The following is an 18,256-nucleotide window of genomic DNA, read 5'->3' on the forward strand; positions in this document are numbered from 1 at the left end:
CCTTCCCACATCAGCTCACTTTTAGCAGATGAACCAGAGGGGCTGCTGCGGGGCAGGGGGGGGACGACCCTCCTGCCCAGCTCGGAGCTTGCATACCCATCCCTCATCCCTGCTCGCCCTGCCCCGCAGGCTTCGTCCCAGCCCCGTCGTGGTCCCCAGTTTCTGCTGCAGTGGCCTCAGTCACCCACATGTCCCCCGCATCCGGACACCTCAGCGCCTGCCCGGGTTCTTTGCAGACCTGGGTCCTGTCCCCTCTTGGTCCTGCTTCTCCTCTCCGCATCCCACAGGGACAGGGTGGGGACAAAGCACCCTGCCAGCCACGGGGCGACGGCAGGAGGGATGCGGGTTGCCCAGCACGGGGGACCGGCTCCCCGAAGTCCTCGCCGGCGCGGGGAGCAGAGCAGACATGCAAGCCCCGCACCGCCGGCTCCGCACAGCCCGGCACGTCCGCCGCAACCCAGCCCGTCGCCATCACCCAGCTCAGCTTTTTCAAACAAGTGGTTTTCCAGGCTCTGAGTAAGGCAAACCAGAGTTGTGCTGTGCTATGACACCCAGTCAGAACAAGGGAGGAAGACTATGGGGGATGAGGGCTGCACACTCGCACCCATTCGGTCACCCAGGAGCATCGTTAGGTGACGGTGCCGGCGGTGACTTGCTGCAGCGGGTGCTGAACATGGCGGGGTGAAAAGCCTTGTGTCTGCGGCGGAATGCCCCCACCAGCCCCGCCGAATCAGCCAGGTTGACTTTCATGTCTGAAAAGTTTCGATTTCTTGCTCTCGTCCGGCGGCAGCGTGGGTTCCGGCGGGCAGGGAAAGCGCGGCGGCGGCAGAAGCTGTCGCGCGGTGCTGGCAATGCCGTTGGGTATTTCTACCAACCTGCTTCTACATCTTCTCTTCCTTCTCCCATTAGACTGGCTCAGCCCAGCTCGCGATAAGCCCATTTTATACCGGCAAAAAAGGATCAAATACCCCCACTAGGCTCGCTGCTGCCCCACCTTCTTTTAATTCTCTTTGCGACATTCAATTTCTAATCTCATCCTCTTTCCTCCCAACAGACAACAAACTGCCACGAGCTGCCTTCATCAGGCAGAATTTAAAAAAAAATAATAACTCGGGCCAGCAGATTTTGGCCCGGGCTACGGTGGGAGCTCGCAGGGCTCTTCCAGGCAGCTTTGGTGATGAGCCACATTATTTTGCTCCTCTCTGATAAGACACCCGGGGGGTACGCGAGGGGGGAGGCTCTACGGCCTCTGCAGCCACCAGCCTGCATCTTTTATAACGATCACACGCCTCCAGCAGGCCTGGGTGCTAATGGAGCATTAAATTATGGAGAGGCAGAATTTCAAATATTTCAGATCCATCTCCCAATTTGCATTCTTTAGCCGAAGGGCTGCGAGCTGGAGCAGGACAAGAAGGCAGGGAAGGGAGCTTCCCTCCAGTACCATGTTGGCAGAAGTAGCTTTCCCCTTGGAAAACAAGATATTTGAGCTAAAAGAGCCATTTGGGGTCCAAGGTGCCGGTGGGTGCTTGGAGGCGAAGGGGCCGAGGGCGTTTCAGCCGTGTCCCTCACGCCATCCTCCACTTCAACCCAGCGCACTTGTATAAACGCTTTGTGGAGGCAGACCCAGCTGCTGCATCCCCTACTCATATTTTTTTAACCCCCCCATCCCAGCGGCCGGGGCGTTTCTAACGCGAGCCGGGGCCCCCGCACAGCCCGCTGTGCCCCCCGCGCCTCCCTCCCTGCCAGCGCCGAGCTGGTGGGACCGGGCAGACCAAGGGCCCTTGTTCGGGGCTGGAGCGGATCCAGCTTGGGACATGTGGGCCTGGAGCAGGTGGACAAGGAGTGGGAGGAAGGGAGGGAGAGCGGGAGGGCTTCCAAGCAGCAGAAAAATTTTCCAAAAGTCGACACCTTGGACCCTGCCAACTTTCCTCGTGCTGGAGGAGCCCACGCACTTCTCAGCCGCGCGCAAGCAGCACCCAGCCATGGGGAACCCCCCAGGGGCACGGCTCTACCCGCGGGAGCACATTGCCCTCCCGAAGTCACTCCCCAAAAGGCACAGGATGGGGTAAAGGCACCGAGATATTCTCCAGCAGAACTGTCGCAAGCCGCACTAATTTATTTCCCTTTTGCATGTTCTTCACCGAGTTAAAACGCGGTGGAAATCAGCGATGCATCGCGCAAACTTCTGAGTGGCCCAAATCTTTTTTTGTAAACCAAAATCTCCACAAAGTTTGTGGGGGGAAAAAAAAAAAAAAAAAAAAAAAAAGAGCAGCAGAGCCTAGGATAGCCCAGCCCTGGCTGGTCAGGAGTGGCCACGACGCTGCAAGGGACCCCCAGCCAGGGAACGCCCGACCCCGGGGCTGCCCAGTCTTGCTGGGCTCTCCCTCCCGCCGAGCACAACTCCTCCATCAGCCCCGCTGCCAGACCAGGCTGCTGTCAGACGCGCAAAAAAGAGGCAGCTTGGACCCGCCAGTATTTTCTAGCTGAGGGAAAATGAAAATATTTCATCGCTGGTTCCCACTCTGTAGCGATGCTGCGTTGAGCAGCGCGGCCGTGGGAGAGAACAAAAGAGGCCAGCCGGCTTTCTCCACGGCATCGCCGGCTCTAGGTAGCAACTGCCTGCAAGTGGATTCATTTTCTTAAAATAACTGCTTTTTTTTTTTTTTTTTGGAAAATAAGCAATATGTATTTTATTAGCGTGGCTGAGAACTTCCAGGGTGTAAAAGCAGAGCAGAGCTGTGCTGAGAGTGCGTCCCTACAATCAGTCACAGCCGTCTGTTAAAGGTTGTCGCTTGGGTAATAAAAGCTTTTTCTAATTCCTGCAATTACACGTGCATGCACAAAGCCGGCCCGACACAAAACGGCGCTGAGTGTTTACAATGGGATAAAGCTGGAGCAAGCAGGAACACGGCTTCGCGGCGGGCAGACAAAGCGGGGCTCTGCACCGGCTCGTGCGGGACGGCGAGCAGCCACGGGCCGTGGGCTGACGGGCTGTCCTGCTGCTCCGCCAGCCCCGAGGATCCCTGACCCCCCCCCCCAAAAAAGCGACGAACCCCCAAAAGCAGAGCCACCAGCCCTGCTGCGACGCTAGCGCCACATTGAAACCCTTCCAAGTTTGTTTGGTTTTGTCGCACGCTGGAGAACGGGCGGGACCCCCGAGCGGCCACGGCTGCCCGGAGCACACGGGAGCGATGGGGACAGCAGAGGTGACCCGGCTATCCCCCACGTTGCACACCATGGGGATTCACTCCATCATCCCACCAGCAAACTTCCAAAACCTGCGGTGCCAGCTCTCTGCGGCCCCGAGGATGCTCCGTCCGTGGGATGCAGCTCAGACCCGCACCCCAGCCTGCCTGCGACGCTCTGCAACCCCAGCTCCCCCCAAACCAGCCCCATCCACTCACCTGGGGAGGGCAGAGCACGCCGCTGCCAGGTCCCAGAGCCACCCTTCACCCTCGGCCCCCGACCTGACCGCGAAATGGCTGCTCGGCCCTAGCGAGACTCCGTTCCGGGAAGGCGATGGGCAGTGAGAGCTCGGCCGCGCGCCCCGGGGAGCCCACCAGCAAGTAACGAATGTAAAAATAAACCCACTGAAAGACTAGATTTACTGGGCTTCTGTGTTCCCTGCACGGAGAGAAAAAACCTTCCTCTGCATCCCGTGAATGAAATCAAAACCCTTCCAGCACATAACAAGTTTACGATCTGCTCCATCTTCCCTGCGGCCCCGCGTGCCAGGGCACAGCTCCCCCGGCACCCCCACGATAAATGGACGTTTCGGCAGGGAGACAAAAAGTCCAGCTATTCCCCCCCGGGACATCTTGCAGCCTGGCTGGAATAAACTTTGTCCGTCAGAAGGACTTTCCAGGGAGGGGGGGGTGGTTTGGGTGCTGCAATTTGGCAGGGGTAAAAAAAAGCAACGCGGGCACGCCGGAGGAGGTGAGCTGCCCGATGGCACGCAGAGCTTCCCATCGGAGAGAAAAACGGATTTTTCAGAGTTTGGGATCTCTGCTCCTACCTATTCCACCGCTCCAAAGGGATTTCGTCTCCCGCGTGAGATGCCAAACCCGATGCCAAGTGCAAGCCCCCAGCCCCGCGGGAGGGCGGCCCCGGCAGCGGCTCTGCCAGTCGTGAGTGAAACAAATAACCGGCGTGGAGGGAGATGCTGGTAAAAATGTGTCACTCGCAAATGATTTAGAAAACTGTCTTTAGCCTGCCCACGTTTGTCAAAGGACAGCAGCTATTTTTAACACAAAGCCTCTGAAATCGCAGGCTTTCAAAAAAAAAAAAAAAAGTAAAAAAAAAATTACTGTATCAGTGTCAACAGAATGGATTCTGTACAAAATTAAATTGAACTAAAAGGAAATTGCACGAATTACAAACACGAGTTACTGGCTCAATAGGAGAGTAACTGAGTGATATAATCTGGTCTGTGCTGTGGCAAAAATCACATTAGCTGAGCTAATGGTCCTTTTTCACTCCTAAAATCTGTTCCTCCAGATCTGCTTTGGAAGTCAAGTGTTTTCCACGCTGAAGGTACCTTGCAAGATGTAACTGAGACTCGAACAAATGTGGCCACGGTCTGTAATTTTTCCTGGGCAGCATCCCTCACTGGCACCGAAACCCCTGCATAAAACACTGGAAATCATTAGGCGGAGGTGGAAAGAAGCACAGCTTCGCATTTATTTGCGCATTTCACACGAAAGCCTTGCCTTTACGGCTCCCTGGGCGATGCATCTCGGTTTTTCTCTTCCCTCACTAACTTTGTCGGTGTTTCACCACGGGGGTCCCCGGGGACCAGTGCCCAGCTCTGCGCAGGGGCTGCGCTCCATCACCCCCCTTGCTGCTCCCTGAGCCAGGGTTTATCAGCACCCGGGGGGTGAAATCCCCCAAATCCTCCCGTTGATGCACCCACAGCCCCGCCAGCCACCCCGGCACAGCGTTGCAGGGCTCCCAGGCGGCTGCGGGACCCCACGGCATGAGCCCCACTGCCACGAGGACTCCGCTGCACAGCGGCTTCGGCCCCCAGAGACCCAAATCTGCCCAGGACGGTCAGATACACGACTTCGGGGCGCGGGCAGGACCCGCCATGGCTGCTGGGGAAGATGTAACCTCAGTGGCGCGGTTCATCCGCCCTTGGGTCCCAGCAAACGACGGAGTTTAGCGCTGACCCCAGTCCCAAACCCTTGCTCTAACAACTCCAGCCCCTCTTGGACAGACAAACACCCGAGCGTGGCACCCACGGCAAGTTTTCCTGCCCGGATCCCGCGCCTGCTTCCCGGCGGTGCTGCGGGGCCGTGGCTTTGCGGGGCCGGCCGGAGCGATGCTGTCACACCCCGCAGAAATCGCCTCGCCCCGCCGAGCGCAGCCCGAAAAGGCGGCGGGAGATGCACGACGGGGCAGGAGCGTCCCGTCTGTCCCACAGCGCGGCGAGGGATGAGGACGAGGGACGGGGACAAGGGACGGGGACCCCAACCCCACACCCCTGAGCGCCGCAGACCCGCGAAGCCCACAAACAGCCCCAAGCCCTGCGGACACACGCGGGTCCAGGGGACGGGAACAGCAGCTGTCTGTGCCAGCACCGCGTGTCCGTCTGTCCGCGCACGGGGTCTTGCTGTGACCTCCAATGCTGGGCCGGGGGGGGGGGGCGGGGTGGGCTGCAGCCCCACATACCCCCGACCCAGCGCACCCAGTGCCCGGGTCCCACCGGGAGCCACGCTGACCAGCGGGAAGGGGCCAGAAACCTCCCCGTGGTGGGTGGGACGGGGGTCCCGGGGAGGGGGCTTCAGTGGGACAACGCTTGGCAGCCGGGTCAAGGGTCGGGGGAGGGGGGGTTGGAGGATGTCGTCGATGGGTTAACCCCTTGCCTGCCGGCCCTGTGGCCCCGGAGGGTGCCCGTGGCTTAATCCCTTGCCTGCCGGGCTCTCCCTCGCCCCGCGGTGGGGGGGCTGTGGGAGGAGAGTTTGCAGCCCCTGAACTTTGCAGCGAGAACAGGGCTGTGCGGAAGACGGACCCTGCTCCCCCCTTTCCCCTTTCTCCTTCTCCTGTTGAAGCAAAGGGTCTTGGGGGTGGGGAGTCCTGCCAGGCGCCCCCCGCTCCAGCCCCGCTCAGCTCAGATGGGGCTGCGAACCGCGACGCGGCAGGATGCTCGCCCCCCCCCCCGGGCCGTGTCGGTGGCCCCCCAACCCCATGGGCAATGCCCGTGCCCCCCTCCACCTCCACCTCCCTCGTGGCCCCGGGCGCACTCACGGCTCTGCTGCTGCCGGTGCCGCCGGTACCGGTGCGGGCTCCGCCGCCGCGCCCGGCTCAGCTCCGTTCCATGTCCCCAGCGCCTCCGGTGGGAGCTGCCCCGGCGCCGGGCGGAGAGAGGGAGCGAGGAGGAGGAGCAGGGAGGGAGGAGGAGGAGGAGGGACACCGGTCCAGCCAGCCAGCAGCCGGCTCCGGGGCGGCCCCTCGGCCCCGTCTCCTCCCCTCGGGACCTCCCTGCCCCGCCGGGGAACCCACGCGTGACACTGCCGGGAGCAGCCGAGCTGCTCCCACCCTCTGTCCTGGAGTCCTGTGGAGAGGCCGAAACACCCCCAAAGACTGAGGCACGACTCGGAGGAGTCCTGGAAGGCACCCCGAGACCCCCATCCCAGCGCGGGGCTGGAACTCTGCCTGGCTTGCAGAGAGCCCCCAGCTCCCGGGGGGGGACTCCCAAAATCACCGAACGCCAAGTGACAGACCCCAAAGGCTTCCAGCCTCTCCTCCCCACATCACCCCCCAATTTTTGCTCCTTCACCCAAACCACCACAACCAGCCCAGAGCCGTAAGACCACCCTGAGTTTGGGAGACGACGTAGGCACGGAGCAGGGGGGATGGTGGGCGGCCAGTTGCCCCCCAGCTGGACGGACAGCCGGATGGACAGCGTTCCGCACACGGGACCACACGCCTGTGCTGAGCAGATAAACCTGGCTGGGAGCTTGGGTGTATCAACAGGGAAATGGGGCCCCAGCAGGGTCTTTGCTGCCCTCGGCCGCAGAGGGGCTCGCCCCGAGCCCCGCATCCCACACCCCACACCCCGCATCCGACCAACAGCTCCGCCGGGAACGCCATCGCCCGCCTTCCCAAAGGAAAACACGCTTCGTTTGGAGCAAAACGGTGCTCCAGCTGGAGAGCGAGGGGGTTGGTTTGGACAAACAAATGTTGACAAACAGTCTTTTTTTGTGTAATGAAATCTTTAAAATGTTATGTCAACATCGAAAGAGAACTGTTTACGTTTTACCAAGGGAGAAAATTCCCATTGACTCAAAGCTGCTTCCTCCCCCACACTGGCATTTTCTTCTATGGGAACTGCTTTTTTTCCAAACATCGTTTTCACCCAGTCCCAGGAACAGAAGACAAGAGCTTCGGCTCCAGGGACTCCCAGCTCCCACAGTTGCCACGCACTAACTGGGAACAATGGGTTTCTGGAGGGGTTTGGGCACCACCCCCCCATATCCACACCAACACACCGCCTCCCCTCGCCCCGTGCCCATCGCACAGGAATGCACGGAGCTGCGCAGAGCCAGGCAAGAAGTCATCTGGGAGAGATTCCCATCTGGCATCTTCACCTGGAGGACGAAGCACAAAGCACGACAGCATTTGAAAGCCAAAGGTGGTGAGTGGGCTGCACCCACAGACCCCAAAAAGTAAAGGAGCTCAGTGACACATGTTCCACAGATGGAGAAACTGAGGCCCAGAGAGGACACGGCGTTCCCAGGGCCATGCAGCAAGTACCGAACCTGCAGCGGTGCAGGATGCAAAGGCAGCTCCCCCTGTGCCCCCTCGCAGCCCCTCTGAAGCCCCCTCCCTAGCCTGGGGGCAGACTGGCAGCCCCCAGTGCCAGCCCATGCACAGGCAGCGCAGACAGCCGCATGTGCCCGCCAAAGCCACCGGCCCCTTTCTGCCGGCGCTGCCAACGCTCTCCAGCGTTATCAGCGGCCAGGCAAGCGCTGAGTGCGTGGGCGAGCCCACGGCGAGACCTCCGTGAGCCCACGGTGACCTCCGCTTGCTTCAGGGGCTGCGGCTGCACCAGTGAGGCCCCCCCAAGCCGCTCCGGGAGCAGGAGGAGGCAGGAGGCATATGCCCCAAACTGGACAGGGAAACAATTAACAAAGGGGCTGAGAACCTGCACAACTGAGCCAAAAAAAGGGAGCGGGAGCTTTGTTCAGGTCGTCATAGCAACAGCCAGGCCAGAGCAGCAGCCACGGACTTTCACTTTCCTTTCCTTCCTCCCCATCCCCGGTGGCCATGGTGGCCATGGTGGCCTTCTCTGCCCTGTGCCCGGCAGCTCCCCCCATGTGCCAGCCACATCGCGGTCCCCTGGGTTCAGCATCACCTCCCAGGTGGCTCCCAGGAAGTGGTGGCCCAACTGCCCATCCCCAGGTGTCACCACCCATGTGTCCATGGGTCCTATCCCCACCCTGCCTGTCTTCCTTCAAGCCACACTCGCTCCACGCACATCTCTTTCTCTCCACCTGGCTGCTCAGCATCCCCAGGACCCATGGGATGGCATCAGCACGTGCTCAGCATCCCCAGAACCCATGGGATGGCCTCAGCACACGCTCAGCATCCCCAGGACCATGGGCGCAAGGTGTCAGGATGGCCATGATGGCACAGAGCCAGTCCCCATCCTTTCGGAGGGGCTCGCCCGGGGCCACTCAGCTCCTGCTCCATCTCTCCCTACCTGGCTGCACTTGGGTGAGCAACCCCGACTGCTCCCACCCCGCCATCCCTCCTCCGGTTTTCTGCTTCCCTCAGCAGAAGGAAGCCGGGACAATGGGTGGAGGGACCAGGAAAGCTGGTGGGGGCAAAGATCCCGCTGCCGCCAGCACAGGGGGCACGGAGGGGAAAGGCACGGCCAACGCTCGCCTTCCTTTTCCCAAGCCCCCCGCCCTGCTGCGGAGCCCACGGTGCCGCTGGCTGCAGGAGCCGTGCCTCCTGCTTTGTGCTGGCTGCGAGTCCCGGCCTCCTGATCGCAGGATACTGGTGACTGAGTCATGGAAATGGTTCAGACAATGGCTTGGCCCCTTTATAACTGGCCGGAGGGGGCAAAGCAGGGAGAACAAATCCGACCTTGCTTCCTGCACGGAAGCGGACCCATTGTTTGGAAACGGGCATGTGTTTTGCTCCTCACCAGCCTGGGAAAGCTGCAAAGCGATTGCTAACGGAGACCAAGCTGCGTGGGCCCTGCCAGCTGCCCCCGTGGCTCCCCGCTTCATGTGCTGCCTCTGAAAACCTGAGGAAGATGGGGATGCAGGCGCTGCCATCGCCTGCAAGGTTGCTGCCACACACCCCCCCCGGGGCTGTTGGGCCAGCGGGCGGCTCAGCTGGCCCAGGCTGGCGTGGTGACAGTGCCCGGGCTGGCAGTGAGCAGGGAAGGAGAGGAGCTCAGGGAGGGAATGAACTCACCACGGGGCAGCTCCGGAGCCTTGGCCATCTGGGAACTGGGGAGATAATGGGGTCCAAGTCTTCCCCAGCTCCCGCCTCCAGACCTGCTCGTGCATCTCGCTATACCCACACACATGTGGGATGAGGGCGTCCCCACGGTGTCCCCACCTGCAAATCGGGTCCCCGTGCTGCCGTGCGCTTCTCAGAAAGGAGGAGCCATTCCAGACTTGCAACCCAGCACACCCAGCAAGAAGCCAAGGGGCTCCAAAGCTGGATGCGTCCCGGTGAGACCAGCATCGCATCCCCGGCCACGCTGCGAGAACCAGCTCCCAGGGAGCCGTACCAGGCGCACGCACTGCGGTCTTGCGAGGGCAGACAGACAGACATCTGCAGCCCATTACACCCGAGCTGATACCACAATGCTAACGGGGAAGCTCAAACTCTCTGGAAGCACGGCGGCGGCTCTGCGGCTGTCCTCGGTTCACCCCGTTGTATCCGGCTCCCCTGGTCCACGGGGCTGAGGGCCGCGGCACGCCAAGGGCCAGCGGCAGAGCTCCGCAGCGACCTGTCTCACCCACCCCCTGCACCCCCCCCAGGCGATGGGCAGCTTGTCGGGACGGTCTTGCACCCTTGGGTGCTGCCTTTCCCTGCATCTGCCTTCCCATCAGAGCTCCTACAGTTCCTGCCTGCCCAGCCTCCTTCATTTTGGGGCTCAGGGTGGAAACACGGCCGGGCTGGGACATTCGCTGAGAAAGCAGCACATCCCAAACCTCGAGCCGGCAGCTTCTCCCTCTGCTCCCCGTCCGGCGCCTGCCCTCGTGGGCTCCTAGCAGGGTGGTGGGTGAGCTCCAGGAATTAACCTACCAATTATTTCCACTCAAACCATCTCACTCTTGCCACTTCAGAGGCGTTTCCAGCAGCTGGGAGCTCCGCGCTGCCTGCCTCGGCGGCGCTGGCAGTGCCCGGCTACTGCAGAGCGTCGGAGCTGTGCGAGCGAGTCCGCCTGCAGCGTAACAGGCTCTAATCCGGGCATAATAAATCCAAGATGTTCCAGGGTTGCTCTACGGGGAGCGCACTCCGAGCAGCTCAGTTCTCAGCCAACGCTCAGAGAGAGCTCATCCGAAAAGCAAAGTAAAAGTGAGCGAATAACGATTCTGCAGGAAAGCAGAGCCGGGGTGGCACGGGCTGAAATCGCAGGTGAACTCTGGCTGCTGCCGGAGCAGAAATACCTGGGGAGGACATCTAGAAATGACCGAAATGCTCCCTGTGGCAGGCAGAGCACACCGTGCTGAGGCTGCGAGTGTCTGGACACGGCGCTAAAATCCTGCATCCCGCTGCCTCGGCCCCCCTCCCCGCCTGGCCGCCAGCCACCACCGAGGCGATGTGCCGGCGGAGGAGTGTGGCTTCGGGCAGCGCTGGCTGCAGGCAGGACACAGAGGAGATGGCACCAGGGAGGTCAGGGAAGGTGTGCGGCCAGGGCAGGTGATGGCGAACAGAGCCAGGCTTGGGGTCTGGAAGGTGGATTTTCAGAAAGCCCCTCGGTCTCGTTGTGTGGTTCTCTGTCTGCCCAAGGTTGGCACCTCCAAAAGACACTGACATCACCCACCGCTTCCAAAACCATCACGGCTACAAGCAGCCAAAGCATCCCGGGCAGAGCGGAGCTGCTGCAGCTGCCGCTGCGAGCACCCCAGCTCTGGCGGGGCTCCCGTTCACCGTCACCATCCTCGCCCCGCACCGGCCACCCGACCCTGGGGATCCCCACCACATCCCCTGCAAGGCGGCATGCGTAACACAGCCGGACCTGTGCGTGCCAACAGCCCTGCCAGGGACTTCCATCTCCAAACAAGGATTCGACGGGGAGGGGAGGAAACAAAGCGGCGTGGCATCTCTGTAACTCTCTATTCCCAACCTGAATGCCGCTGTTGTTTTTAATCCAGACGACGCGAATCCTCCCCGGAGCACAGCCCAGCAGGCTGGACCAGGCTTGCCACACACAGAGCGATGACTGACCGAGAGCTCCTCTCCTGAGGGAAAGCCACGGGGTGGGGATGGCGCGGCCAGCCTGGCAGCCTCCCCAGAGCATCCCCACGCCGCGGGGACGGGGCGGCAGACGGGGCAGGGGGCTGCGCCGGGGCGTCTGCGGCAAGGGAGCGCGGAGGGGTGATGCTGAGCAGGCTGCGTCGCAAAGAGGCGCGGGGAGGGAAGGGATGGCCGGACCACACAGTGGGCAAAGCCCTGTCCCCAGGCTGCTGTCGACCTCCACGCAGTGCCCGAGATGGCGGCGTGGCACTGGGGGGCCGAGCCCATCGCCTCCCATTCAAAGGCGACGCCGGGCTCCCGAGGCCTTCGCTCCCAGGCTCTGTCACCCTCCGCCAGCCGGGCTCCAGCCAGGACCCACAGCACCGCCCGTGCCACCCACCTCCCGCCGGGCCGGGACCCTCCAGCGCAGCCCCGACAGAGGGGCTTTTCTTGTCCCCTGCCTTTGTTTTCTATTTAGTGCTTTTGTTCTCCCCTCTTTGGTCCTTTGTTCCAGCTTGTCCTTTGTTCCGATGCCTTTGGTTTCTCTTCCCTTTGATGCTTTGTCACTCCCTTCATCTTGGTGCTTTTCTTTCCCTGGGTTTTTAAGCTGGCGCTTGTTTTCTCTCGCCGCTCTGCGCTTGGCATTTTTATCCTTTCTCCTGCCTGGTCCACTCCTCGGGTCACATGGGCCCGGCCCGGATTGTCTTCAAATCCCCATTTGTCTTGTTTTGGTGCCTGGATTTCCCTGCCTTTATGTCCTTTCTTAAGAGACTCTTAGCGATTTCTTCTCCTCAGTGAGGAAAGTAGAGGGGAGGGGGGGTCGGGGCTTAATTAATTAGCGAGTGTAATCTTTAGATGGGTGGCACTGCAGGACGTGTGGAGCATCGTTATTATTGTCATTAGGATGTTAAGGGTTAGCGAGGGTTTAAATACCAGCTAATTGCAGCAAAAGGGCTCCAACTTCGCAGAATTGTATCAGAAAGAGCCAGACTGGTTTTCACTCATCGGGCTTGGGGGAAGAGAGAAATTCCTAAGGCGGACAGGCAGGCAGAGGACGAGCAGAGGCAACGCATCCCAGCCCCAGCCCTGGTTGCCCAGAGCAAGGAGGAGTGGGCTGCTGCTCTGCCCGTTCCCAAACAGACCGAGAGCATCATCCCACCTGTGGGAATTTTAAATGCAGAGCTTGGTGACTGGCAGCACGGTGAAGCACGTGCGAGGGCAGATTGTTGCCCCAATGGGTTAAAACCCCCAGGGTTGGCGATTTTTGCGGGTGCCCACGGCGCAGCAGGGCCAACGCACCCTTGGGAAATGGAGACTTGCGGAGGGTTTGGCTTTGCTGAGCTCCCGCCGCGGGCAGGACAGGAGGCAAACCACGGGGCTGCTTTTCCGGCGAACCACAGAGGGTGCGGGGGCTTTAACGCGGGGAGAACGACTGTTCCTGCTCTCGCTGTGCACCCTGAGCACAGCTCCGAGCACACGTGCGCAAACACCACCGCAACATCAGATACCGGGCGGTCAGGATTAGGGAACCGTTTTCCTGAAAACAACTTCAATGTAAGACGCTGCTGCTTTGCTTTGATTTAGCGCCTCAAATATTCCCCCCAGCCCGCCCCAGCATCGTGTCCACAGCATCTGGTCGTGCCAGGATTCACTGGCCGGGCGGGAAAGGGGAACGATGCAACCCTGCTCACCTCCGAGACGTTGCATCGCTCTTGCTCACCGCGGCCAAACGCAACCCGGGGTCCATTTTTACCAGCACCAGACCCCCCACCCCGTGCCACACGCACCGTCCCCGCCGCGCAGTTTGGAAGCAGCTGTGGCTGCACAACAGCTGTTGAACGGAGGAAGCGGCCAAACTTAGCAACAGGATGTACCCTCAGATAACGTGATCGATATCAGAAAGGCAGCTTTTTTTTTTTTTTCAAGTGAGAGCTAAACACAGCCGCTAAAACTGGGTGTCTCAGGAGATCGGCACCGATACGGGGCGTCTTTGAGTCTTGTCTTCGCAACACCCTGATTTCTCCTCTCCCAAGTCACTTACGGTAACTGGATGACGTCTCCACGGTTTGTGGCGGCTCGCAGTGGGGCGGCGTGGGAGGGACGGCCTTCTGAGTGCGGGACCGGAGGGGAAAACGGCACAGATGTGCCGGGAGCTCCAGGAAGGGACGGGTGCCTTGTGGGAACATCACTCCCTGCCCAAACGGACGGGTCTAGCTGGATCAGACGGGGCGCTTTGATAACGTGCCCTGCAATAACAGCCCCACGCTGTCGGTAAATGCGCTGGCGTGTAACCGCGTTGGCGTGACCCCGGGCTCGCAACGCAGCCAGCCCATTGCCAGGCAGGAACAGACATCCAGAGACAACTGGGAAGGCCCCAAAGGAGAGTTTTCCAGGCAAGAGCTGGATGAAACCTGCACCAGCTCCACCGAAGCCCATGAACCATCGCAGGCACCGCAGGCAAGCTCTCCATCGCAGGCTGGGAAAGCTCCTGTCTGGGAGCAGCCACACACCAGCTCCCATGGCACATCCCAAGGGATTGCCACTGATTTACATCAGCCGAGGATGCAGGATGCTGGGGACAGCAACGGACCAGCGACCTGCACACAAGGAGACGAGACAAAGGGGGTGCAGAGCAGAGCCCCGTCCCGCCCCAGCCCCGTTCGCCGTGGCAGCGCCCGCGCAGCCCCAATATTACAAGAAAACGGCAGCAGCCGGGGTTCGCAGCCCAGCAGGCACCTCTGTCCCTGCCCGCACGCTTCAGAGGTTAAAAACCACAGCGCCTGAAACAAAAGCAGCTGGGAAAAGCCATCTTTCTGGTCTGCCCGGTTCTGGTTTCAGGCCTGCGAGTGCAGCTGGCCGCATGCAAAGCTCAGGGCTGATAAGCCCTGGGCGTGAGTCATAAAACACACTGCCCCAGAGCCCCCAGCTCCCCACTTGTATCAGGATGCTGGCCGTGCCACGGCCGCCCAGCACTGCTGGGGTCCCAGTTTGGCCCGTGCAGGAGGCGGCATCAACCGATGCTCACCCACCAGCGACGCTGCAGCATCCCTTGCATCGGCCGGCCAGCTCTGCCCGGCTCTCCGAAGGGTTGAACCTGGTTTTATTACAGAGCTGGCACCGGGAAGGCAAAAAAAAAAAAAAAAAAGAACCAAACCCCCCTCATCTCTCTATCTGCAGCCATGCAAGGAATATTGTTCAGCGCAGCACAAAAGCATCCCTGAAAATAGAAGCGCCAGGGCCAGGCCTGCCAGTGGCTGTGTGAGATAACGTCTACTTGCAAACAGTGTGCCTTTGTGCCGCTGTCACTGTCCCCATTGTTCAGGAGCCTATTGCCTCGGGGATATTGTTCCCTTCTTTTGTCTCAGCCCCGGCTCCTTTTTGTTTGACTTTACTTACCATTTCATTCCTCTCCTTTGTGCCGGGGTTCTTTCTTTTGTCTCTCTCTCTCTCCCTTTTCTCTGTGTGATTTGTATTTAGCAATTGTTCCCGGCCCATTGGAAACACAATGTACTGCGGGCTCTTTTCTCCCCTCCATTCATTCCCCATTCAGGTGGGTTTGGCTGCCCATAGGTAAGCGGGAGGAGCGGGGGTCTCCGGGAGCTCCCGACCAGGGTCCCCTTCTCCCTCTGTGACAAACGAGCAGTGGGAAAAGGACAAATCAGCCCCCAGCTGGCTGCCGTCCCGCTCCCCGCAGCTCAGCCGAGGATGCTGACGCGCACGACGGTGACCGTGCGGTACGGCCGCGCTCGGCCGGGGAAGCAGAGGCGCAGAGAGGTGCCCAGGTCCAGCACATCGCTTGCTCTGACTCCCAGAGCCGGGACAGGGATCTGAGCCCTTATCCACATGGGATCCAAGCCTGGTCAAGCAGCGCTGAGCCGGGCACTGGTGGTCCCTGGTGAACACAACCTTGGCTCTCCCCCATCCCTGCTTTTCGGGAGCCAGTGCAGGGACGAGGAGAGCATCCAATGGCAGGAAACACCAAGGCTGCCTTGCAGCGGCATTCCCACTGCCCGGTACCCCCTCAGCATCTCCCCCGTGCTCCACGGTGACGGGGTGCCCACCAAGAGGGACCCTTGGGGTCCACCTCTCCACCCTGCCGGCCACCAGCACCCACGGCTGCTGCAGCCCATCTGGCAAAGCAGGGAGGGGATTCACCCCTCTGCTCGGAGCCAGCCGCCAGCAGCTTCTAGGGACCACAGGGATGCAAAGAGCACCCGTGGGAATGGTTGGACACGGCCAGGAGAGCAGAGGCATCCAGGAAGCAGCTCAAAGGCTCCTGAGGTGTCTGAGCTCCTGCAGGACAGTGGGGACCCCTTGCACCCCATCCCCTCCTGCCTCCTCCCCAGGCCCACCCTCCCACAGAGCATCTCAACCAGGGTGGGCACAGCTGCTGAGGTTGCTTCTGTCCCCACGAGGAGGAGGAGGATGCACCAGGAAACCTTCAGGGAGTGCGGTGACGGCGAGAGCTGACAAGTGGCCATCCCCGGAGAGAACAAAGCCCCGCTGTTCTCCGGGGCACCGACCGCGTGACCTAACGGGACTTTTCCATCCCTCCCGCTGATGAAACCCCGAGGATCAAAGCTCGCTAGAAGCCACCTCCTTCTCCTCTCAGGCGCAACCCGCACGGATGGGGAGGCCAGGGGGACCCCTGAGACTCACCCCACCAGTGAAGGATGGGATGGGGGTGCAGCGAGCAGCGGGTCCTGGGGGAAGGCATGAGCCCCCCGAACGCAGACGGCCCCGGGTCCGCAGGACGGGGCTGCGGGGGGGGGCGTGCCTGGGAATAAAGGGAGCAGACTGTGGTCTATTGTTTCATTGTTATGGCTTCAAAGGACAATGGGGCATTGTTGTCTCTGGGGATCCCATTGTTTGCTTTCGCTGCAGATCCCAGCCGCGCAGTGGATGGAGGTTTCCCGAGGGCCAGGCAGGCTCCGTGTGTGGGACACTAAATAACGAGGCAGGCATGTTTCCTTCCCCACCCCCTCCCCAACACCCTTCCTAAAAAGGCACGGCACACTGCGGCCAGCCTGTGCCCACGCAGGCCAGGGCACGGCCCGGCACAGCACGGGCAGAAGCTCCAGGACCACCCACCCGAGCGGGGAGCACGCAGAGAATCCCCCACATCCCACGGAGATGGGGTGAGAGCAGGGAGGGCTCACCCCGAGGGGCTGAGATCGCTCTCTCCATCAAACTCCAGCAAACCTGCGCCAGAGCAAGGGGAAAAAAAAAAACCCACCCAGCATTTATGGTGGGAGCCGAAGCCTCCGTGGCAGAGCAGGACGGAGCTGCCGTGCTGCCCAAGGAGGTGCCCAGGGTCCAGCTGCGCTGGATGGGGCTGCGGCCCCACTGCCTTCCCAGTGGCATTTGCTGGTGCTCCCCGCTCTGTACGCGCAGGACGTGAACCGTGGCCGCCTTACAACATCCCTATGTTTTTGCTGCCTCCTCTCATCACACAGCATCCCCCAAAGACCGATGACCCCCAGGCACGCGGAGCAAGGTGCATGTGCTGTTTTCAGCTGCAAAGCCCAACGTCTCCATCAGTGCCAAGGAAAAGGCGCTCGGTACCATCAAAGGGACTTGGAAAAGACGACGCAGCCCTGGGTCCTCCCTTCCCTGTTTGTGCAGCACCCCAAGCCCAGGACCTATTTGCATAGCATATGGAAAAATAAATCTGGGTGCTATGCAAAAGCTGGGGGAGGGGGAAGGAGCAGGGAGCCGTCTCCGGCCCACAGCTGAGCCCTCTGGAGCCCGCCGCTGCCCCGGCACATCAGGCAGTGCCGGAGGTGGGCTGGGAGATTGATGGAGCAGGAAAGAGAGACGCGCTCCCCAGAGACACCCTTTCAGCGTGAGGCTGCTCACAACAGCTGGGGAAGGGAGCAACTCATCCAGGGAGCCCAGGCTGAGCCTGCGGAGGGGTTCGGGGCTGGGCAAAGCAGCCCTGGCTGAGGGAAAGGGATGCCCACCCTGCAGAAAATCAATCAGCCCACCACGCAGGGAGCTGGGCTCAGACCCAGTGGACCCCCCATCCCCAGGGGTCTGACCACCCTCCCAGATAACCCCCAGAGAAGCTGGAAGAGCTGGCTCACACAGGCCAGCCCCCATTGCTCCCCCCCAGCTCCCTGGACCGCAGCCCGCTCGCCGGAGGGCTGAGAGGCCGCACGAGGTCTGGGCTCGAATCAGCTGCCGCAGAGCATCTTTCCCCACTGCCCAAATGCACCTTGGTGCTGCCTGGGTGCCAGCCGACCTCCCGGTCTCGTCACCCTCAGAGGGGGAAAAGCCCAGCCCAGGCGGTCGGTAGCCCTAGACCAAGCTCAGCTTCCAAGAACAAATAACAGGGTTCAGGTTTTTCAAAGAGAGGGAAGCAACTGCAGCGAACAGAGGTATCAATTCAACCTGGCGGTGTTTGTTTATGGTTTAATCCTGGGAATTCCCACTGCTTCTAATCAGAAGATGAGGGCGGACCTTGCCTCTCAAATGCCTCTAAGATTAATTCCTGGAAAAAAGCACCTAGGGATTTGTTTGGGGATCAATAGAAGCTACTTGGGAAATACAGGTAAGGTGTGATAAGAGACGCTGGCTCTTGGCACCGCTGCACCGCCTGCCTCTATCCAAATCCCTCCGCTCCCCCAGGCCTCGCATCGCAGCCGTGGAGCAAGGGGATGTTTCCCCCCTGGGGTCCCTGGCCGCGGTTTGCAGAGGTCAATCATGCCGGGTACCAAGGGTACCCATCCCCTGGGGACTGCATCTCACGGCTCCGGGAGCTCTGACGCCGCTTTGGGCGCTTCTGCCGTGATCGCCTGGCTCTCGTCCTCTCGAGCTGCCAGCCCAG

General features: G+C 60.9%; 1 protein-coding gene across 7 annotated transcripts in view; it reads right to left on the reverse strand.

The window, feature by feature from the left end:
* SOX13 (SRY-box transcription factor 13) overlaps positions 1–18,256 on the reverse strand; it is a 37,715-nt gene that overhangs the window by 15,581 nt on the left and 3,878 nt on the right. For 2 of the 7 annotated variants that reach the window (XM_086765565.1, XM_086765564.1), the window contains exons 1-2: positions 6,247–6,330; positions 4,538–4,623 (exon numbers count right to left, since the gene is read on the reverse strand). The exons of 2 other annotated variants lie outside the window; for them this stretch is intronic. In XM_086765565.1, the coding sequence (XP_086621691.1) occupies positions 4,538–4,602 (65 nt within the window). In that variant the 5' untranslated portion in view covers positions 4,603–4,623; positions 6,247–6,330. Of the gene's footprint in view, positions 1–4,537; positions 4,624–6,246; positions 6,347–18,256 lie in introns of those variants that run through there. 3 more of the 7 variants (XM_086765571.1, XM_086765566.1, XM_086765568.1) reach the window with 2 other exon arrangements.

The sequence above is a fragment of the Chlamydotis macqueenii genome, chromosome 23 (genome assembly GCF_036417535.1).
Source record: "Chlamydotis macqueenii isolate bChlMac1 chromosome 23, bChlMac1.mat, whole genome shotgun sequence".
In the NCBI taxonomy this organism is placed as follows: Eukaryota; Metazoa; Chordata; class Aves; order Otidiformes; family Otididae; genus Chlamydotis; species Chlamydotis macqueenii.